Source organism: Octodon degus, unplaced genomic scaffold (assembly GCF_000260255.1).
Source record: "Octodon degus isolate 3935 unplaced genomic scaffold, OctDeg1.0 scaffold00154, whole genome shotgun sequence".
Classification (NCBI taxonomy): Eukaryota; Metazoa; Chordata; class Mammalia; order Rodentia; family Octodontidae; genus Octodon; species Octodon degus.
In genome coordinates this window covers 699,023-718,560 of record NW_004524730.1, presented here as the reverse complement: position 1 = coordinate 718,560, position 19,538 = coordinate 699,023, and the positions used below count along the sequence as shown (strand labels likewise).

At 44.0% G+C, this 19,538-nt stretch overlaps 1 protein-coding gene and 1 pseudogene across 1 annotated transcript in view; one reads left to right on the top strand and one right to left on the bottom strand.

Annotated features, from left to right (window-relative positions):
- LOC105743708 overlaps positions 1-3,903 on the bottom strand; it is a 5,601-nt pseudogene extending 1,698 nt beyond the window's left edge.
- The window catches only part of Kcnq3 (potassium voltage-gated channel subfamily Q member 3), a 366,059-nt gene that overhangs the window by 301,561 nt on the left and 44,960 nt on the right, over positions 1-19,538 (top strand). The window contains exons 2-6 of the mRNA XM_004642481.3: positions 5,657-5,747; positions 6,844-6,970; positions 11,602-11,774; positions 17,076-17,231; positions 19,095-19,205. Coding sequence (XP_004642538.2) covers positions 5,657-5,747; positions 6,844-6,970; positions 11,602-11,774; positions 17,076-17,231; positions 19,095-19,205 — 658 coding nt within the window. The remainder of the gene's footprint in view (positions 1-5,656; positions 5,748-6,843; positions 6,971-11,601; positions 11,775-17,075; positions 17,232-19,094; positions 19,206-19,538) is intronic.

The window sequence follows — 19,538 nt, the reverse complement described above, 5'->3', positions numbered from 1 at the left end:
TTCTTACACCAGGAAGGCAATGCAATGTTTACACATGTGAGTCTGATTTCACTGATGAATATGGTTTCCAGTTCCATCCATTCACCTCTAAAAGCCTCTAGTTTGTTTTTCTTTGTAGCTGAGTAATACTCCATTGTGTAAAAGCACCACGTCTTTTTCATCCAGTCCTCAGGTGGTGGGCATCTGGGTTGTTTCCAAGCTTTAGCTGTGACACACTATGTTGCGATAAATGTGAGTGCACCGATGTTGCTGAGGTGTGATATTTTTAATTCTTCTTGAAGAATACCCCAAAGGGGAATTGCTGAGTCAAATGGGACCTCTAACCCTTGCTGTTTGAGGAATCCCCATGCTGATTTCCGTAATGGTTTTATCAGTCTACATGCCCACCAACAGTGGAGAAGGAGCCCCTTTTCCCCACAGCCCCTCCAGCCTTTCTTATTGGTCGATTTTTTTGATGATATCTATTCTTTCTGGACTGAGATAGAAATTCAGTGTTATTTTAATTTTCATTTCTTGGATGACTAAAGAGGTTGAACTTTTTTCCTATATTTATTTTACATTTGTGTTTCTTTATCTGAGAAGTGTATATTCACCTCAGATGCCCATTTTTTGATTGAGTCTTTCAATTTGGGATGTCTAACATTTTTAAATGCTTTATATGTTATAGATAGAAGTCCCTTATATGAAGCACAGTAGGCTAAATTTTTTCCCAATTTGTGGGTTTTCTTTACACTTGGTTGGTGATTTCTTTTGACGTACAAAAACTTTTTTGTAGGATAAGATCCAGTTGTTGATTCTTTGAAGTATTTTCCATGCAGTTTGGGTTTTGTTCATGAACTTGCTGCCTACCCTATGTCTTCAAGATTTAGACCTACATTCTATTTCTAGTAGATTTAACACTTCTGATTTAATATTTCAAACATTGATCCACATTGACTTTAGTTTAGTGCATAGTGATAGACGTGGATCTAGTTTTAGTCTTTGGCATGTGGCGAGCCAGTTTTTCCAGAACCATTTATTAAACAGGTTGTCTTTCTACCAGTAAATATGCTTGGCTGCTTTGTCAAACATAACATGGCTGGGTGTGTTTGTAGTTGTATCTGGCTCTTCTTCTATCTGTTCCATTGATCCTTGGGTCAGATTTTTTTGCCAGTACCATTCTGATTTTATCACAGTAAATTTGTAGTATATTTTCAGGTCAGGGATTGTTTTGCCACCTGCCTTGCCTTTGTTGCCCAGAATTTGCCTTTGCTTGAGGTCTTTTCTGCTTCCAGATGAGTTTTAGGAATGTTTTCTTTAGATGTGTGAGGTACGCCTATGGCATTTTGATCTGTGTTGCATTAAATTTGTATAACGATTTTTGGGAGTATGGCTATTTTCACAATGTTGGTTCTTCCTCTCCAGGAGCAAGAAAACTTTTTGTTTGCTAGTATCTGATTAAGGATTTTTGCATCTACTTTCATTAAGAAGACTGGCCTATAGTTTTCTTTTTGATTGGGTCTTTCTCTGATTTTGGAATCAGGGTAGAACTTGCCTCCAGGAATGAGTTAGGGAGAATTGCTTCCCTTTCAAATTCATTAAAGAGGATAAAGTGTATTCACACTAAATCTTCTCTGAATTTCTTGTAGAATTCAGTTGTGAATCTATCAGGACCTGGGATTTCTTTGTTGGTATGTTTTTAATTACATTTTCAATTCTATTAACTGGTATTGGATTATTCAGAATTTTTATATCTCCTTGATTCAGCTTTGGTAATTCATGTTTCTATGAATCTGTTCATTTCTTCTGTGTTTTTTGTCTTATTCAAGTAAGAAATTTTTAATAAGGTATTGATGATCTTCTGAATTTCCATAGAATCTGTATTGGTTTCACAATTTAATTCCTTGTTACATGAATTTATGTTTTTAATTTCCTTTTTTGTTAAGGTTGGCTGGGGTATATCAATTTTATTTATTATCTCAAGAACCAATTCTTCACTAATTCTTTGTATTGTTTTCGTAGTGTCACTTTGTGTTCATTTCTGCTCGGAAACTTATCATTTCCTGCCTTCCCTGGGCTTTGGGCTTGACTTGCTCTTCTTTTTCTAGGAGCCTGAGGCGCAGCATAAGATTATTTACTTGTTCTCATTCTGTCTTCCTGGTGTGAGAGTTCAGTGCTATGAATTTCCCTCTGAACACTGCTTCCACTGCATCTCTCATTTCTGATAGTGCATTGTTATCGCTTCCTTTTGAATTTTTCCCCTATCAAATATGTTGTGACCATCTTTATCTCTTTTGATCATTGTTGACTTGCCATTCACATTGACTGCAAACAGAAGAGCTACCCCTGCTGCTTTCTGAGTTCCTGTTTGCTGGAGTACATTCTTTGTTTTCCATTCTTTGAACTTCAGTCTATTAATTACCTTTTGAGTTAAACGTGCTTCTTGTATAGAGCATAGTTTTTTATTTTATTTCTTGATCCACTCTGCCAAACTGTTTCTTTTGTTTGGTGAATTGAGACCATTTACATTGATGGCTATAGCTAATATATATTGGCTTATCTTGGTGATGTTATTTTCCTGGTGTTGGTTCCCTACTCTTCCCCTCCATTCAATTGCTTTCCATGCAATACAATTTGTGTCTAGTTGTCCCCCCCAAAGCCTCATGCAGTCATGGTGTGGCTTCTGGAGTTTGTGATTGATTATTGTGGGTGTGGGTGCTGAACCTGCTCTGGGGCAGGTAATCTGCATTACAATGTAAGGAAGGGAGAGAGGCTAGCTAGCTGCCTGAGCTGCTGCCACTCCTTTCTTGCTCTTTGCCTCTGCCATGAAAGGCTGCTCTCTGTCATGTGCCACTCTGCCTTGGAGCCAGCCAAGTATGAACTGAAACCTCCACAAACTGTGAGCTAAATAAGCCTTTCCTTCCTTCATTTGGGGTGTTGGGTATTTGTCCCATCAATGAGAAAAAGTAGCTGAGACACCCTGCTTGGTGTTTTCTTTCCAATGTTCTTAGAATTGTGATCTTTTTTATCTCTTTCTAGAATATCTTTCAGTACTCTTTGTGGGTTGGTTGGGAGATCATAAATTCCTTCAGTTGTTCTTTGTCATGGAAGTATTTTATTTCCCCATTAATTTTGGAAGAGAGTTTTGCAAGATACATCAATCTCAATTGGAAGTTTTTTTCTTTCAGGACTTGAAATACTGCACTCCAAGCTCTTCTTGACTTGATGGTTGTGTTGAGAAATTTGCTGTGATTATGATTGGCTTTTCTTTACAGGTGATCTGTTGTATTTCTGTAACAGCTTTTAGTAGTCTGTTCTTGTGTTTATTTTCTGGGATCTTGAGTAGTATATGTCTGGGTTATGGATAATTGGAGCTCTATATGCCTCACTTTTCTGTATGTCAAATTCCCATGCTTGTGAAATTTTCAGCTATTTCTATTGTAAATAGCCTGTTTATGTTATTCATGTTTTCATTGACAGCTGTCAGTCTTGTATTGTTTTTCTTTGCATCATCTTGCAGCTGTTGAATTATTTGGTGGTTGCTTATTATATTTAAGACATATTTCCTTTCATGATGGCTAGCTGCAATCCTGTCTTCAAGATCTGAAAATCTATCTTCATTTTCACACACATGCCAGCTTTCAATGGAATTTTTAATTTCTTAGATATTTCTTTGAATCTGTTTCACGTTAATTTTTTCCTATATTTTTTGTTCAGGGTTTTCATCATTTTCATATGACTCACCAAGCTCACCTTAAGGTATACTCACCACGTGCACACACCATGGAGAATCTTCCCAAGGTTTACACCCAGTGTGGGAGGGTAGGAAGAGGGTCAGAGTCTACCTAAGGGCCACTTCTTCTGCCAAAATGGTTCACTTTGGAGCATCAAGCTTTCCTCCTCCTCAGACACTGATTCAACCATGGACTCCAACTCCAGCTTCAATGTCATAAAGAAAAAGTGGCTCCCACAGTTTGCACTGTAGGAATCAAACATCACACTTTAGACAGTCTTGTTCTCAGCAGTCGTTCAGCAAGTGAGTGGCCATCTTGATCATGGGAGTGTGTTGTGAGGATGGTGAGCTGGCATGTACAGTGGCAGAGGTAGGTGCTCACTAAATGGGAGTGGTGGGAGCAGAGGCTCCCAACAGCAGCATCAACTGTGAAGAAGGCTGGCACATTCCAGTCATAATAGGCATATTCCAGTCATGGCTGGGAATAGAGCTTCAAGTACAATGCCCAGTCATAGGAGGGGCTGAGGAATTTTGAGTTTCCTACACAGAGTGGAAACACAGAGACTTAGGCCTGAAGCTCAGTAGGTTAATTGATCCAAAACTGCGGTCAGGATCACCAAGGACCAAAGCCAAAACTTGCTTCCTAGCCCAGGTCACAGAGATTCCCAGATCTCCTTAATCTCAGTCCTTATCCTCATAGGTGAGGCAGCTTTCTGCTGTCTGTATTACATGCTCCTAAGGGCTGTAGTGGATCCAGCTTTTTTGTTACTCAATTTCATTGCTGTGTTTCTACTGTGTACTACTGTATATGCACTGAATGAAGGAACAAAGACCTCCAGATCATGGGTAGACTTGAGACCTGCAAATAGGACGGGGAACCAGATTACCTGCGGTTGCAGAGTCTGTGTGAAGATTAAAATCTCCAAGGACTGTTTGCAGTTTACTTCAGTCTCAGGCAGGAGCATGGACCAGATGACCTCATATGAATTCTAAAGCACCAGCGCCCAGCATCCTTCAGTGCAGAGGCTCTTATTATTTCTAGCATTTGAAAAACAATTGTGAATGTCACCAGTTGAAAGATGTTTCCTTGGTAGCCACTGACTGTAAAATAAATAAATAAATAAATAATGCTCAAGCCTGCAGGCAAAAGTGCTTGTTGAATTTATCCATCTTAGAAATTAATTCGTGTTTTCTTTGCATTAACAGTATTTTTCTATATTGTTTGTTTTCATTCTCATTTTTTTTCTTTTTTAATTTCTTTTTATCTAATTTTAATGAGAAAGGAATAGCATTGAGACAGTTTCAAAACAGGGTAGTAGGACAGTCACAATTATTAATACATTGCATATTGTTGTCTTCATAGTTGTTAGAGTACAAAATGCAGACGTGATGTCTTGTCTAAACACTATTAGTACAAATCTTTCTTCTCATTGAACTAGGAGGAAATAGCTGCATATCTATCCTAACTATTTTCTTTATAAAGGTATATTATTTTTTCACTGCAAAATGGTCCTTCATTTGTATTCCCATTTTTTTGTTCTTTTATCGTAACTTTAGTCTTAGATATGCAAGATAATTTATTAATGTATTCATTTTGGTTCTTCTCAAACTTGGGTAGCTTTTGACCATTCAGGGCTCTGTAAGTCCCTAGTAACTACCTCTACTAACTAGTCAGTTAAGGATTAACTAGTCCTAAGTAACTGACTCTACTAACTGGCTGGTTAAGTGAAAGTAGATGATGGCTCAGGCTCTTGTTTTCTGTAGCTACAATAACTACCATCTGCCTTACAGTGTACCATAAAGACAAAATGAAACAAAGCGTGAGGCACATGGCGGTAGAGTCCAGTGAGTGCCGCCGCGTCATCCCAGCTACCGCTTTGCTCTCTCTGTCCATGTAGGAAGCCAGGCTAGGAGTGTCTTACTCTCCTTCTTCCTTCCCTTCAGGTTCTTGATTGTCCTGGGGTGCTTGATCCTGGCCGTCCTGACCACCTTCAAGGAGTACGAGACCGTCTCAGGGGACTGGCTTCTGTTGCTGGTGAGCCGCTTGCACTGTGTCCTCTGGCCCACCCCTCTGGTGGGACTTCCCCAGGGTGAGAATGGCAGGGACCCTAGGAATGGTTTGAAGTCCCTGTTTGTGGCTTCCTAGAGTGTCCAAGTCCAGCTCCAAGAAAATGCCACACCTTCCCAATTCAGGGATGCCTAGATGGGCACTGTGATGCCTAGATGGTATTCTTGGTAAGGATTTGTAGTCCAGATTAAGGATAAAGGGTATATGCAAGCCAAAGCAAAAGCCATTATATATTACTACATTATGAAGTACTGTGAAATCCTCTGAAAGTTAACCAAAGGACATCCTCCATCCTATAAACTGCCTCTGCTTAGTTTTTTCAAAACATGCATTGAGGGTTGTGAAATACTTGGGGTATTACCTGGCCATGTTTCTGGTTTATTTTATTTATTTATTTACTTATTTATTTATTTATTTTGCATTTTAGAGAAGGGTCTCCAGGGTGTTCAGGGTCTCTCTACTAGATCAGACTCCTAGTGATCCACCTGCTTACAATCTCCCAAGAGCTGGGATTACTAGGCATGCATTACCACACCCAGTCTCATTTCTGTCTCAGTGTGCCCCGGGAGCAGGACCGGCACAGCAGGCCCAGGGATCGAACCCCCAGCCCCTGCACCTGCTTGCAGGTGCTTTAATCCACTGAGCTATTTGGTCGGTCCCGTGTTTCTGGTTTAGAAACCATTGGTCACGTTTAGGAAAACCAGGGCCAGCACTGAGTGGAATTAGTAGATCAAGGTTTGGTTTTGTTTTTAAATAGCAACTTCACTTTTTAGGGGCTTTTAATACAGTCGAGGGACTTTTTTCTTTTAATCAAATGATTCACTGGAACAAAAACATAAAAAAAAAGAAGGAGGAATCACTTTGCAAGGCCTAGTGGTGTAGGGACCATTAGCACAGCTGAATAAAGAAGAAAACTCTCCATGGCTGGATGCAAGTGACCAGCCGTGCCTTCCACCCATAGCCCAGTCCAAACCAACAGCACTGCACTTCAGATTGTCACAAAACTCTTTGGTCCCAACAACTGGGCCACTTAATCACCTTCTCCCCATGCTTTGCCACACAGGAAACATTTGCTATTTTCATCTTTGGAGCCGAGTTTGCTTTGAGGATCTGGGCTGCCGGATGTTGCTGCCGGTACAAAGGCTGGCGGGGACGCCTGAAGTTTGCCAGGAAGCCCCTGTGCATGCTGGGTAAGCCATGCCCCCTCACCCAGTGGTCACATCCATGCCCTCTGTATTGCATCATTTCTTGGAGGAAGGGCTTCTGCAGCTGTTCAGGGAGGTCACAGAGCACTGTAGAGGCAGGCCCAGCTCTTGACCTGCCCTTCTGTGGAGGAGCAGCCCTGTGTTTGTCAGCTTCTGGCACCTTCTGGCAGCTTCAAGCAGGAAAAGTTTAGTCTGATTCATGCGTCAGCCCTTGGCTGGCTGAACGCAAGGTAGCAGCCTCACCATAGATAGGTGCAGCAGAGGAAAGGTGCTTGATTCATGACAGCTGGTAGAGCAGGGGAGCAAAGCTAGAGAGGAGCAGACTTTGGACCAAAATAGTACCCAAAGCCATTTCTCCATGACCCACCTAGACCTACCTGGAAGTGTGCTCTAATAATCTACTAAGCGCTTATTAGTCTAGTGAAGCTGGCATACCAGGATTAATTATCATAAGCACTAAAACACACACACACACACACACACACACACACACACACACACACACAAAATTGCTACAAGATCCCAATTATGAAAGGAATTGAAAAAAGCAAAACTGAAAATACAGCAAGTAACACCAAAAAAGAAGCTAGACATGATGGCTTGTGCCTTGAGGAAAGGAGGCACAGTGGGGAGCCTGGAGCCCTTGTACTGTGGGCCATTTGAGACAGTGGAGATGCTTCCATGGGGAGGTGTCTGTCCTGTAGGCCTCCAAGTTCTATACACTAGAGGACAAGAACCTTTTAAACTTGGGTCCAACTCATCATTAACTGCAAGAGAGAGAGAGAGAGAGAGAGAGAGAGAGAGAGAGAGAGACTCAAACAGATAGATACACACAGATATACATGCACACTGTCAGACACATTCTCTCTGTGTGTCTCTCTCTGTCTCTGTCTGTCTGTCTGTCTGTCTGTCTGTCTGTCTCTCTCTCTCTCTCTCTCTCTCTCTTTCTCTCTCTCTCTCTCTTCCCCTCTTTCTCTGACAAGCCAGCATCAGCAGATCTTTCTAAAGGAGAAAAACAAGTCTGCTTTAATAAAAATACACTTGCAGTACACATAGAAAGGAGACAAAAGAAAGAGAAAAGAAATACAGAAAATGGGTAAAAGATGGGAGAAGAAAAAGAGTACTAAATTCCCTCTACAACTGTGCTGTCACAGCTAAATCTTGGAAACAACCCCAATGCCCATCACCTGAGGAATGGATAAAGAAGACGTGGTATTGTTATACAATGGAGCATTACTCAGCTATTAAAAAAAAGTTAAACTTGATGCTTTCATAGGTAAATGGGTGCAACTAGCGACCATACTCATAAGTGAAAAGAATCTGACCCACATGTGTAAACACTGTATTCTCTTGCTGGAGTCAGAACCCGAAAGAGTAAGTAAAATCTGAAATGTACAATAGATACTCTGAGAGGGAAAGAATCTGTTCTAAGGGAAGGAACAGTGGGGATGAGGAAAAGTACAGGAGAGAGGGAGGGAAAAGGTATATATTTGTGCATGCATGCAAGATGGCTCGGATAATGGCACTGTTCGTTTCTGCTAGTCTAAAGAGGAGGGCAGTTGACCCTTGAATTTTTGTTCTTGTCTTTTTTAATTTCTTACAACTTTTTTCCAATTTTGCATGCTTATATCTAGTAATCTGAGCAACTAACTTGAAGACAGCATTATGCAATATAGCAACCACTGTCAAATTTCTATAGTTTTGTTTGGGGAAGTTCTGTATTGTTTCTCACGTGTTTGGTGGAGTTTTTCTATTTTCTATTCTTTTTAGATAATAAAAAAATGCTTTAAAAAAAAGCCCTGAGCTGTCACACCCATCCTTCTTTTCTGCTGTCATTCACTGCATCCACCCTCGCATCTCAGCTTCTTTCATAATGAGCCACTGTGTCAATGCTAGTTTTTTTGGTGTCTTTGACAAGAGGTGGTGATCATGCCTCAGCTCCTGCCACTTTATTTTTATTTTATTGATTGATTGATTGATTTTAGGGAAGGGTCTACAGGGTGTTCAGGGTCTCACTACTAGATAGGACTCATAGTGATCCGCCTGTTTACAGCCTCCCTAGAGCTGGGATTACAGGCACTCACCACCACAACCAGTCTTAACTGCCCTCTCAGTGGGCCCTGAGGGGGGAGCTGGCACAGCAGTCTGGGGATTGAACCCCTGGCCTCTGGGCCTGCTTGCAGGTGCTTTAATCCTCTGAGCTATTTGGTGGGCCAGCCCCTGCCACTTTAGATCCGGGTGTGTCCTTTAGGACCAGATGTAGCATCCTCACAGAGCGCCGTAGCCCTAGCATTTATTGTGCATCTGCATGTTGATTGGGTTCTTTTGTTCTAATGACACTGCAAGTAGAAAGCTTTGTGTAGATAATCTAAGAAGCCTGTCTAGTGCAACAGACTGATCAGGACAGACATGTTTGATGTGTTGGTTTTCGCAGAGGTCAGGCATGCCTCATGCCTTGGGGACACCTGGATAAAGCAGCAAAGTCTTAAAAAAAAAGAGAGAAAAAAAAGAAAGAAAGAAAGCTAGAGTGAAATGAATGCTTTCCACACTGAGAGACAAAATGTATCAACATGTGGGGTGTGAGGGTGCACAATGAACTCAGCAAACCACCTATGCTTCCAGAAGCTTCTCGGGAGCCCAGTGCCTATGGGAGCTCCCAGAACATTCCCTTATGTGTGCTCCTTAGACCCACTATGCTCTTGCAGGAACTATTTCTGTAATCAAAAACTTTTGGGCACTTTCTTTTTCTTTCCCACAAGTTTGCTGCCAGAACACAGATGCTATGAAAACCACCCCCAAATCAAAGCCACAGTGGGAGAGGAAAAGACTCTTCCCAACATCAATATCACTGGGCTTACTGTTTAGGGTGGAGCCACCACTACTGGCCATGGGACCTGCAAATGTCAATGAAAGTTGACATTGAAACGTCCATAGGCAAAGTCAATGAAAATTTCATAGGCAAATTTGAGGGAGAGGCTGCTGAGATGGACGAAGTTTCCTGGGCTTCGGGTAGCTGAATACACCTGCGGTGTTACCACTAACATCTTCCTGTAGAAACTGACAGAACAAAAATTAAGTATCATTGATTCCCCAGGACACAGAGACTTTATCAAAAATAGAATTGCAAGCATGTGTAGGGTTGACTTGGGCTTTCCTGATGGTTGCTACTAGGGTCGGCGAACTTGAAACTAGTATTCATAAGAATGTTCCGCCCTGTGGGCGTGGCCTTCTAGCTTACACACTGGATGTGAGACAAATAATTGGTGGTGTTTGCAAAATTGATGTCACAGAGTGATTGTACAGTATAAGAAACACAAATAAATAATTCAAGAATTAGCATCTACCCTAAGAAAATTAGCCAGAGCTCTGACACAGTAGCCTGTGTGCCAGTTTCTTGGTGGGATGGTGACAGCATGCTGCAGCTGAGTGCTGGCATCCCTTGGTTGTGGGGATGAATGTCACAGGTAACGATGTCAACTCCAATGGAAGCACACTGCTTGGAGCTTTGGATCGTGCCCTACCAGCAGCTCACCCAGCTGGCAAGCCTGTGCAGGATGTCTGCAGTGGCAGTGGTACAGGTGCCAGCTCTGTGGGCCCAGTGGAGCCTGGTGCTCTAAAGCCTGGCAAGATCATCACTTTTTCCCCAGTCAGTGTCACAGCTGAAGCAAAATCTGTGGAGCTTCACTAGGAATCTCCAAGTGAAACACTTCCTGGAGACACTGGGGGCTCTAATGGCAAGAACATGTCGCTCAGAGATGTTTATCAGGGCAACACTCCTTGTGACAGAAAAAATGTCCCAGCAGTGAGAGCCGCTGACTTCGCTACCAGAGGAACCATTCAGGCCAAGTCAGTGCTGGCTCTGCCTTGTCAGGAAATGTCAAAGAGCTCACACAGCTTGCAAGTCTACTTAACTGAAAGGAAAGATGATGGCCATTCTAGTAAGAAGTGGGAAGATGGAGTTCACCCAAGTGTGGGTCCGCAATTGAGAGAAAAGACTGATCCACCTTCCAGGTAGATTATCCTGGGAAATGTTCTCCAGTTCGAAGAACCCAACACAGATCTTGAATACAGATCCTTCTTTACTCTTTTTGTCTGCTTGTTTCCTTTGTTTGGATTTTCTGCCCTGTCTCTTGTCTCTCTCCCTTCACCTATGCTTTCTGGCATCATCAACCAATAAATTACCTGCAGGAAAGTTCCAGTCTCAGGTGATGCTTTTGGAGAAACCTATATTAAAGCCTTCTGAGCATTAGGCTTCACCTTTGTAGTCTGGACAGTCCTGGCCCCTGGATTCGTTGTTAATCTGGGAGTGAATCTCATCTAGTATACTAGGACACTTGAGAAGTCACAGCTCTGGGGTCAAGAACCTATGTTGGAGCACAACAGACCTGTGCCCAGTCCCACCTCCTCTACTTCTGGCTCTGTCGCCTGAGGAAGGCAAAATTCAGGGATCCTGTCTCATCAGCCCCCTTGAAATAACCCCATTATCCTGTATGATCCAACCCAGCCATTCTCAGATTGCTCCCTTCTTGGCACAGTCATCTGCCACCTAAGACAATGCCATTGCCTTCAGATGAAATTCCTCCCCTTATTCTTTGCTACTCTCTCTCCTTCCCCAGACATCTTCGTGCTGATTGCCTCTGTGCCCGTAGTTGCTGTGGGAAACCAGGGCAATGTCCTGGCCACGTCCCTGCGAAGCCTGCGCTTCCTACAGATCCTGCGCATGCTGCGGATGGATAGGAGGGGTGGCACCTGGAAGCTCCTGGGCTCAGCCATCTGCGCTCATAGCAAGGTAAGTGACCTCAAGAAGCCTGCAGAATGTGGGGGCCTCACATATATGTGTCCTTTTATGACCTCCCTTCCCTTACTGCATCTCCAAGGCCAGCCATTCTGCCAACATTGATAATGATGACAATGAGGAGGCACAGGAAGCGGGAGAGCGGCATGTGTAAGAGTGATGCAAAGAAGCAGGTGCCCCTGGGCTTGGTCTCAGCTCCACCATATGCAAATTACCTTATCCAAATCACTCACCTAGATTTGTCCCTTAGTCTCCTTACTTCCATCTAGGGATGATAATGCCTGTAGAGTTGAGAGGATGAGGTGGGCTTGTGCAAGGCAGCATGAGGCAGGAGGGAAAGGTTTGATGGATTGCTGTGAATCTAAGACCTACCCTGTGTGATGCTGGGGATCGTTCTTCTAGGTGCTTTGGATCGTCGGGTCACAAGTCCTACATTTAGTAGGTGAGGCTGCCAATCCCTTCTAGCATTGGTACGAGGAAGCAAATTGGTCCATGCGGAACATTCCAGCTCTTAGAAATCAGTTGGCTGCTGTGGTTACCTAAAGACTCAAGCACAATTAGGATTTTAGGGTTTAATATGGACTTGCTCACCAGGCACTGTTGCTGCTGTTTTTACCCAGAGAAGGAATCAGATGCAGAGGGAGGAAGGAACTTCCCCAAAGTCACACAATAAGACATCAACATAGGCGCTGCAGACCCTGAGCCCGTTTCCAATGGTTTGCCCTGGCCAAACTGGTATTTACACAATGGAATAACTATCTCTGGCAAAACTAACCAAAAAAAGGGGATATAAATGCAGGACCATTTTATAGTGGAGATATATATATATATATATATCAGTTAGGATAGATATACAGCTAGTTTCTTAAGAGAACTAAGGTTCAATGAGAAGAAACATTTATACTATTAGTGTTCAGACAAGATATCAAGTCGGATCTTGTTCTATGAATAGCTACTATGAAGATAACAATATGCAATGTATTAATTATTGTGACTGTCCTATTAATTAATTTGAAACTATCTCATTGCTATTTCTTTCTCAATAAAATTAATTTTTAAAAACCTGTTGTTTAGCTCTCAGAGAGAGGCCAGGAATTAGAGATGGATTCAGCTGAGTCTCTTTCTAGACTTCCAGGCTGAGTAGGCATAGACACCAGATGACTGGAATCCTGTGTGCCTGGATTTGATCACCTTCCTGTTTTCTTTCTCTGACTAACCCAACCCTTTAGAACACATTGGTTTGACCTAGCCGCTTTAGCCATTCTTCTGAAGAATGGCAGAAAGCCTCTGTGTCTTATCTCAGGCAACAAATGTCCCCGTGCTACAAATGCCCCAGTACAGGAGAAAGGACAGGAAGGAAGCCCAGGACAGGTATTTTCCAGGATATTAAAATCAAGTCTGTCTCCCTTACTAAGAGTCTCTTCTTGTACCAGTTATGATAGGCACCCCTTTACTGGAAGCCAGTGACTTCATAGATCTAGAAGCCTGACCATGTCGTAAGTCTATGTCATAAGTTTACAATTTAAGTGATTATCAATAACAACTTACAAATAAACCACATGTTCCTAGGTCCCTGTCTGAGGCTCTGCTTTTGGGCACCTGGACAGGAGAAGCCAAGCTCCTTAGGTAATTCAAAGATTCTTTTTGAGGTTTGACATCACCAGGCCACCTCCAGCTGGACAGCCCCAGAACACACTCACGTACTCCTGCTCCTTACATTTCAGCTATGCACCTGGATATATGGGGGATATTTCCTAGGAGGTGACATCTTACAGTGGAATATACAGAGTGTAGGGATCAGATGGACACTGTATCTAGAATTCAGCTCTACCACTTTCCAATTTAAGACTTTAAGGATGCCATTCTCAGGCCAGTCAGATAGCTCAGCAGATTAAAGCACCTGCTTAGGCACACACAGGGGCCAGGGGTTCCATCCCCAGCTTGCCGCACCTACCCAACCCACAGGGCACACTAAGATGGCAATTGAGAATGGGCTTGGTGGCACATGCCTGTAATCCCAGTGCTGGGGAGGCTGAAAACAAGAGGATCGCTAGGGTCCTATCTGTGTAGTGAGATCCTGTAGACCCTGTTCTAAATACATTTTTTTAAAAAGCCATTTGCATTTAATGAGCTTCCTGGTAGTAAAATATGAATCTCCCCCCCCCCGCAGCTATTAATGTATGAAAAGGTAGGGTTTAAAGGTTGGCGAGGAGTAGAAGCTTGCTAATGGGAGAATTTATTATTCTAAATATACTTTTTTTCATAGACCTCAGAACTAAATAGCATTTGTGCATTGCTTGTTGGTGGACACACATGCTCAGAAATGTCCCACTAGGTGATTTTTCACTGTGTGAACATCATGGCTTGTACTTAGAAGGAGACTGTGACATCAGTGTGCAATAGAATCTGACAGAATTAATGTCATACATGCGGTCCCTTCTGTACGGAAACATCATTATGCAGCACACAACTATTAAAATTAAATGAATTAAAGTCTGAAATACCTGGAAATCTTTCACCTTAGAAGCAATTTCTTGCCATAACTGTTTTATGCTCCTGTCCTGCTACTTCTGGCCTCAGAATCAGCCAGAGCCATTTCTCTGAGTTCTTCCTTCCTGCACAGTCCCCTCAGCCCCCTACTGGAAGACAGGCTCCCAGCATCCTCCCAGCTTCAGCTTCAGCCTCAGCCTCGTGTTCAGGAAGTGGAGCTGATTCATAGCTCTGGTGGAAATCACACTAAAAATGGCTTCTTTAGTCCTTGTACTTTTTCCTTCAGACTAAAGTAGATCCCAGTATCTGCTGTCCACTATGTAATTATCAGCAAACATAGGGCCTTTGTGAGGAAATTCCTGAGGTAAAACAGCCTCACATTGTAGCCAAGTCCCAAAACCAAGGCCGGGCCGCTTCCCAGGGTGGGGAAGGCAGAGCTGATCACAGACATAGTTTACTGAGATCTTGCTCTACTCCAAAGGGCAGATTGTGAGCCCTAGTGCTTCCCCGCTGCCAGAAATGAGAGGAGGCTCTTCCCGGGGGAGCGACAAGGAACCTGGTGAACAAGCCCAGCATTCCCTCATTTCTTCATCTATTGCTTATATGTCAGACTGAGTTCTGTGCTTTACTCTGCAGGACACTCAGAGATAAACATTAGGAGCTCTGTGCCAGATGTTTAAAGTTGATGGAATAGACCTGGCTCTGCTCCCAGAACAAATAAGCCCTGCCATTTGGGCTACCTAGAATGCCCCTCTCCTTCAGTCCTGATGTGTGCTGAATCAGCCTCAGCTCTGTTCCAAAGGAGGCCCAAGTCACCTCAGCAAGCACATCTGCAGGATGTACTTATGGGACAAGAAGAAGGGCTGTGCTGCTGTCGCGCTGCCTTATTGCCTGGGCACCAGTCTCTTAGCCCCAGCCAGCCTTGGCATATGAAGGAGAGCCAGTTCTGCCACAGAGCTACGAACAAAAATTGTGTAGAGTCAAAATTACGTTGGATAACATTCTGAATGACTGCAAAGCACAGAATGGGGCCCCATTTCCACTCCTCATTGATGGCCATTATGCCGGCTAAGGCGGTGGAGCCGGCTTCTTCTGTGCACATGTGGATGGAGGGATGTTTCTTTAGTTAGGCACCAGACAAAGCTTCTGCCTTGCATTTGGGAGCCAGAGTTCACGCGAACATACATCTCAGGCCTGCATTCTGCAAAGCAGGAGGCTCCCACTCAGACAGCCACTGGGGAGAAGAATTCACTCACCTTTCCTCTCGCAGCCTCCTCCCTAAGGAAAGCTGCTGGCTGGCTTCCCAAGATGATTTAGCCTTGCTCTGTGCTACGGCACGAACTCACCCCAGTGAGTGCAGTGTGTATTGGCGCTGTAGGTGAGCCCAGGCCCATGAGCAGTCAAGCACCATTCGGAAGTGCTGGAGATGCTGACTGGAAAATAGTGAAAGTGTGAACGAACTTTCTAATTGCAGGAGCAAACATTGCAGAGAATTCGCAGCGAAGGTGACGTGAGTCTGAGGAGGGTTGCAGGTCTGCAGCGGCCCCAGCTACAGGGGAGGGCCGGTGTTGTCACTGTCTCATCCGTGGGAGTCTCACGTCCCAGAGGGCAGCTGGCTGGCTGCAGATGCTCAGCCGTGCTGAGGACCCCAGCAGGACCTCGGCTGCTCTCTGGGACAACTCATCGCGAGCAGCAGGCCCCACCTCCAGACTGTGCTCACCACTAATCTTGACCTTCGTCCCACTTCCCCTACCAGGCCTAGGACATCAGGGGTGAATAAGAAGTAGTGAGAGCAGCTGGTGAGACCAGTAGGGATTGTCTCCATTAGGCTGTTTGAAACTTCTGTTTCACTAATCTTTATTTTTCTTATTAACTTTTTCCTTTAAGTCAACTTGCTTTGGGCCGGCCAAATAGCTCAGTGGATTAAAGCAATTGCAAGCAGGTGCAGGGGTCAGAGGTTCCATCCCCAGGCCTGCCATGCTGCCCGCCCCTGGTGATTGAGACTGGGTGTGGTGGTGTGCGCCTGTAATTCCAGCTCTTGGGAGGCTGTAAACAGGCGGATCACTGAGTCTGGTCTAGTAGTGAGACCCTGAACACCCTGTAGACCCTTCCCTAAAATCCAAAATAAATAAATAAATAAACAAATAAATAAAATCCTTGCTTTTGTTTACCTACCCATTTTCCCAGTTTAGCACAAGAAATTCCATGTTTTATGTGTCTCGTATGTTCTACATTAATGCAGAACCATCTAACAGAAATACTTAGTATCTGTGACATTTTCAAGTCTCTTGTGGTCCAGTCTCTTCATTTGAAAATGAGGATGCTCAGGTTGGAGAGGAAAAGATCATTTGTCCTAGGTCACCAAATTGGTGGCATGACTGGGTTCTGCTCTCTCTCTTTCTCTCTCTCTCTCTCTGTCTCTGTCTCTCTCTGTCTGTCTCTCTGTCTGTCTGTCTCTCTCTCTCTCTCTCCCCCCTCTCCATCAGTTGGGGAGCCAGCAGAGAACCAAGACTCCTGAGGCTCACATTCTATCTCAGCTGTAGTGGCCAGTCGCTCCTGCCCTGTCCTCTTCCCATGAAGCTTCTTGAACTGTGATATCACAATCTCCCTGAAAAAAGTCATCCTCTCCTCCCAGGTCCACTTGTTTGTCCCTTAGTGTTGGAAATAATGCCATGGTGCCATTCTTATTTTATACCTATGGAAATTGAGAGTGTAGAAAAGCGTGTCATTAGGGCCTCTGGCTCAGCATGCACCCGATGTCACTTCTCAGTGACCACTTCCATCACCCACTGCTGACTCTTGCAGGAACTCATCACTGCCTGGTACATCGGCTTCCTGACGCTCATCCTGTCCTCGTTTCTTGTCTACTTGGTTGAGAAAGATGTGCCAGAAGTGGATGCACAAGGAGAGGAGATGAAAGAGGAGTTTGAGACCTACGCAGATGCCCTTTGGTGGGGCCTGGTAAGTCACCTGGAAGGTGACCATATGGCATGAGGACTGGCTCTGAGAAACAGAGAGGGGGAGGGCATGGGATGGACCCGATCCTGTGGGCAGCTGTGCTCTGAGATCAGAGCTGAACCACCTCTTCTGCCTCTGAGCCTAAGGACAGGACACTCCCACCCCAGGGCACCCACCCAGAGTGGACTTTCTCACAGTGCTTATATGCAGATAGGGCTGGCGGCGGTGTGGCTGCATGGCCTCTTAGGGACTTCACCCTGTTAGCCAGAGGCCATTATCAGCCAGGCCTTGAATGTGAAAACATGGGGCAGATACAGATGCATGCAGATCAGATAACACAGGTCTGTCACAGCCCCACATCCATAGGGTACTACAGGTGTCATTTATTAAGTCTCATTTTGCTCCAGAGAGCAACGCTGGGGCTATTCCATTATCTAACATACTTTAAACTCGAACTCCTTTGGAAAAATGGGGAAACCGAGGCATGAAAATTTGAGTAATGAATTTAAGGTTTCTCCGCTATGAGAGTTTGTCCTGTTATTTTAAAGTGGATCCGGGGGCTCCAGAATACACAGTGTTACCTGCTCTCTGTCTTGTTCTCCACAGGCAGGTGCGTGTGCATCATCAGTTCGGGGGTACTCATAGCACAAACCTGTGAATGCACAGTGGAATACACTACACACAGCAGAACGGTCACTTGCACGGATTTGCCCATGTCTGTGCATAGTCTATGCAAACACACTCACAAATGTGATTCCTAGAAAAGGCGATACACAGAAGGTCATGCATTCACAAGTACGGTCATCCTCCAGGATCCACAGGAATTGGTTTCAAGGTTCCTCATCCCTTGTGGATAAAAAATCCACAGATGCTCAAATACTTGCTAAAACTAGTATAGATTCTGCACATAACCTACATGCATTCTCCTGTATATTTAAATCATCTCTATATTAGTTATATCTAACAATAGAGACTTATAAATTGTTGGAATATGCATTTATTTATTTGCTTTTTATTGTTATACTGTTATTTTATTGTGGGTTTTTTTTCCTCAATGTTTAAAAAAATATATTTGGTAGAGGGACTCACTATACAGCTCCAACTCATAGTGATCCTCCTGTTTTCAGCCTCCCCAGCGCTGGGATTAGAGGTGTGCACCCCCATGCCTGGACTTGGTTGCTGGCTTAGCATGCCTGGGGGTGGGTCCGGAGCAGCATGGGGTCTCTGTGGTTGCCTAAGCAGGCTCCTAGTCCTCTGAGCTGTCTTGCTGGCCCTCCCAATTACTTTTGATTCACAATTGATTAAATCCAAAGACATGAGATCATAAGTCCAGAGGGCAAACTGCATGTGTACACATGAACACACGCTCACAGTTTATTGAAATTGTTCAGTGGCCGTAGTTAGGAAATCGGTAGCTTAGAAACAGGCTGCTGGCTCCATGTTCCCACATGCATTACTTCATACTGGGTATTTTTCCATCCATGGGAATCTCCTTATAAATGAGAGCAGTAGGGCCAGTGAGATATCTCAGCAGACTAGGCACCTGCTTTGGCAAGTGCAGGGACCAGGATTTGAGTCCCAGTTCTACATGCCTTGCTGGCCCCACCCTGAGGGCATGTCGAGCTGACAGAGGAGTCCAGGTGTGGTGGTGCACGCCTGTAATCCCAGCGCTGGGGAAGCTGAAAACAGAAGAATCACTACAAGTCCCAGCTGCGTAGTGAGACCCTGTACCAGATATATAAATGTGAAAAATAAATAACAAATAAATAAATAAGAGCAGCACCTAAGCAGGTACAGAGGCTCCGAGGTAGAGCTCACTGGTGTCTCCTTCCTGGGATCTCCATACCAGAACTCTTTTCTCCTCAGATCACTCTGGCCACTATCGGCTACGGAGACAAGACCCCCAAAACGTGGGAAGGCCGTCTGATTGCTGCCACCTTCTCGTTAATTGGCGTCTCTTTCTTTGCCCTTCCAGCAGTAAGTACCTTGGATGTATGTCATGTGGGATCCCCTCACTGCCTGAGCCATCGGAAATTTCTAGCCTCAACTGGACATTTGAGCTGTCTGCACCTTAAACTCTAAACTCTTATCAGTTCACCAACTAGTACTTTAATTAAACCTGGCTGTCCTGCCTCTCACAGCTTCTTTCACTTTGCGAGGCACCATTCTGTCAATCATCTACTCCTCTTCTAAGACCTAGTTTCTTTTTTTTTTTTTTCAAGTATTTCATTTATTGTAAATGTTATATACTAAGACCTAGTTTCAATGTTCCTTTTTTTTTTTTTAAAGGCTTAAAATGTACTTTAATAA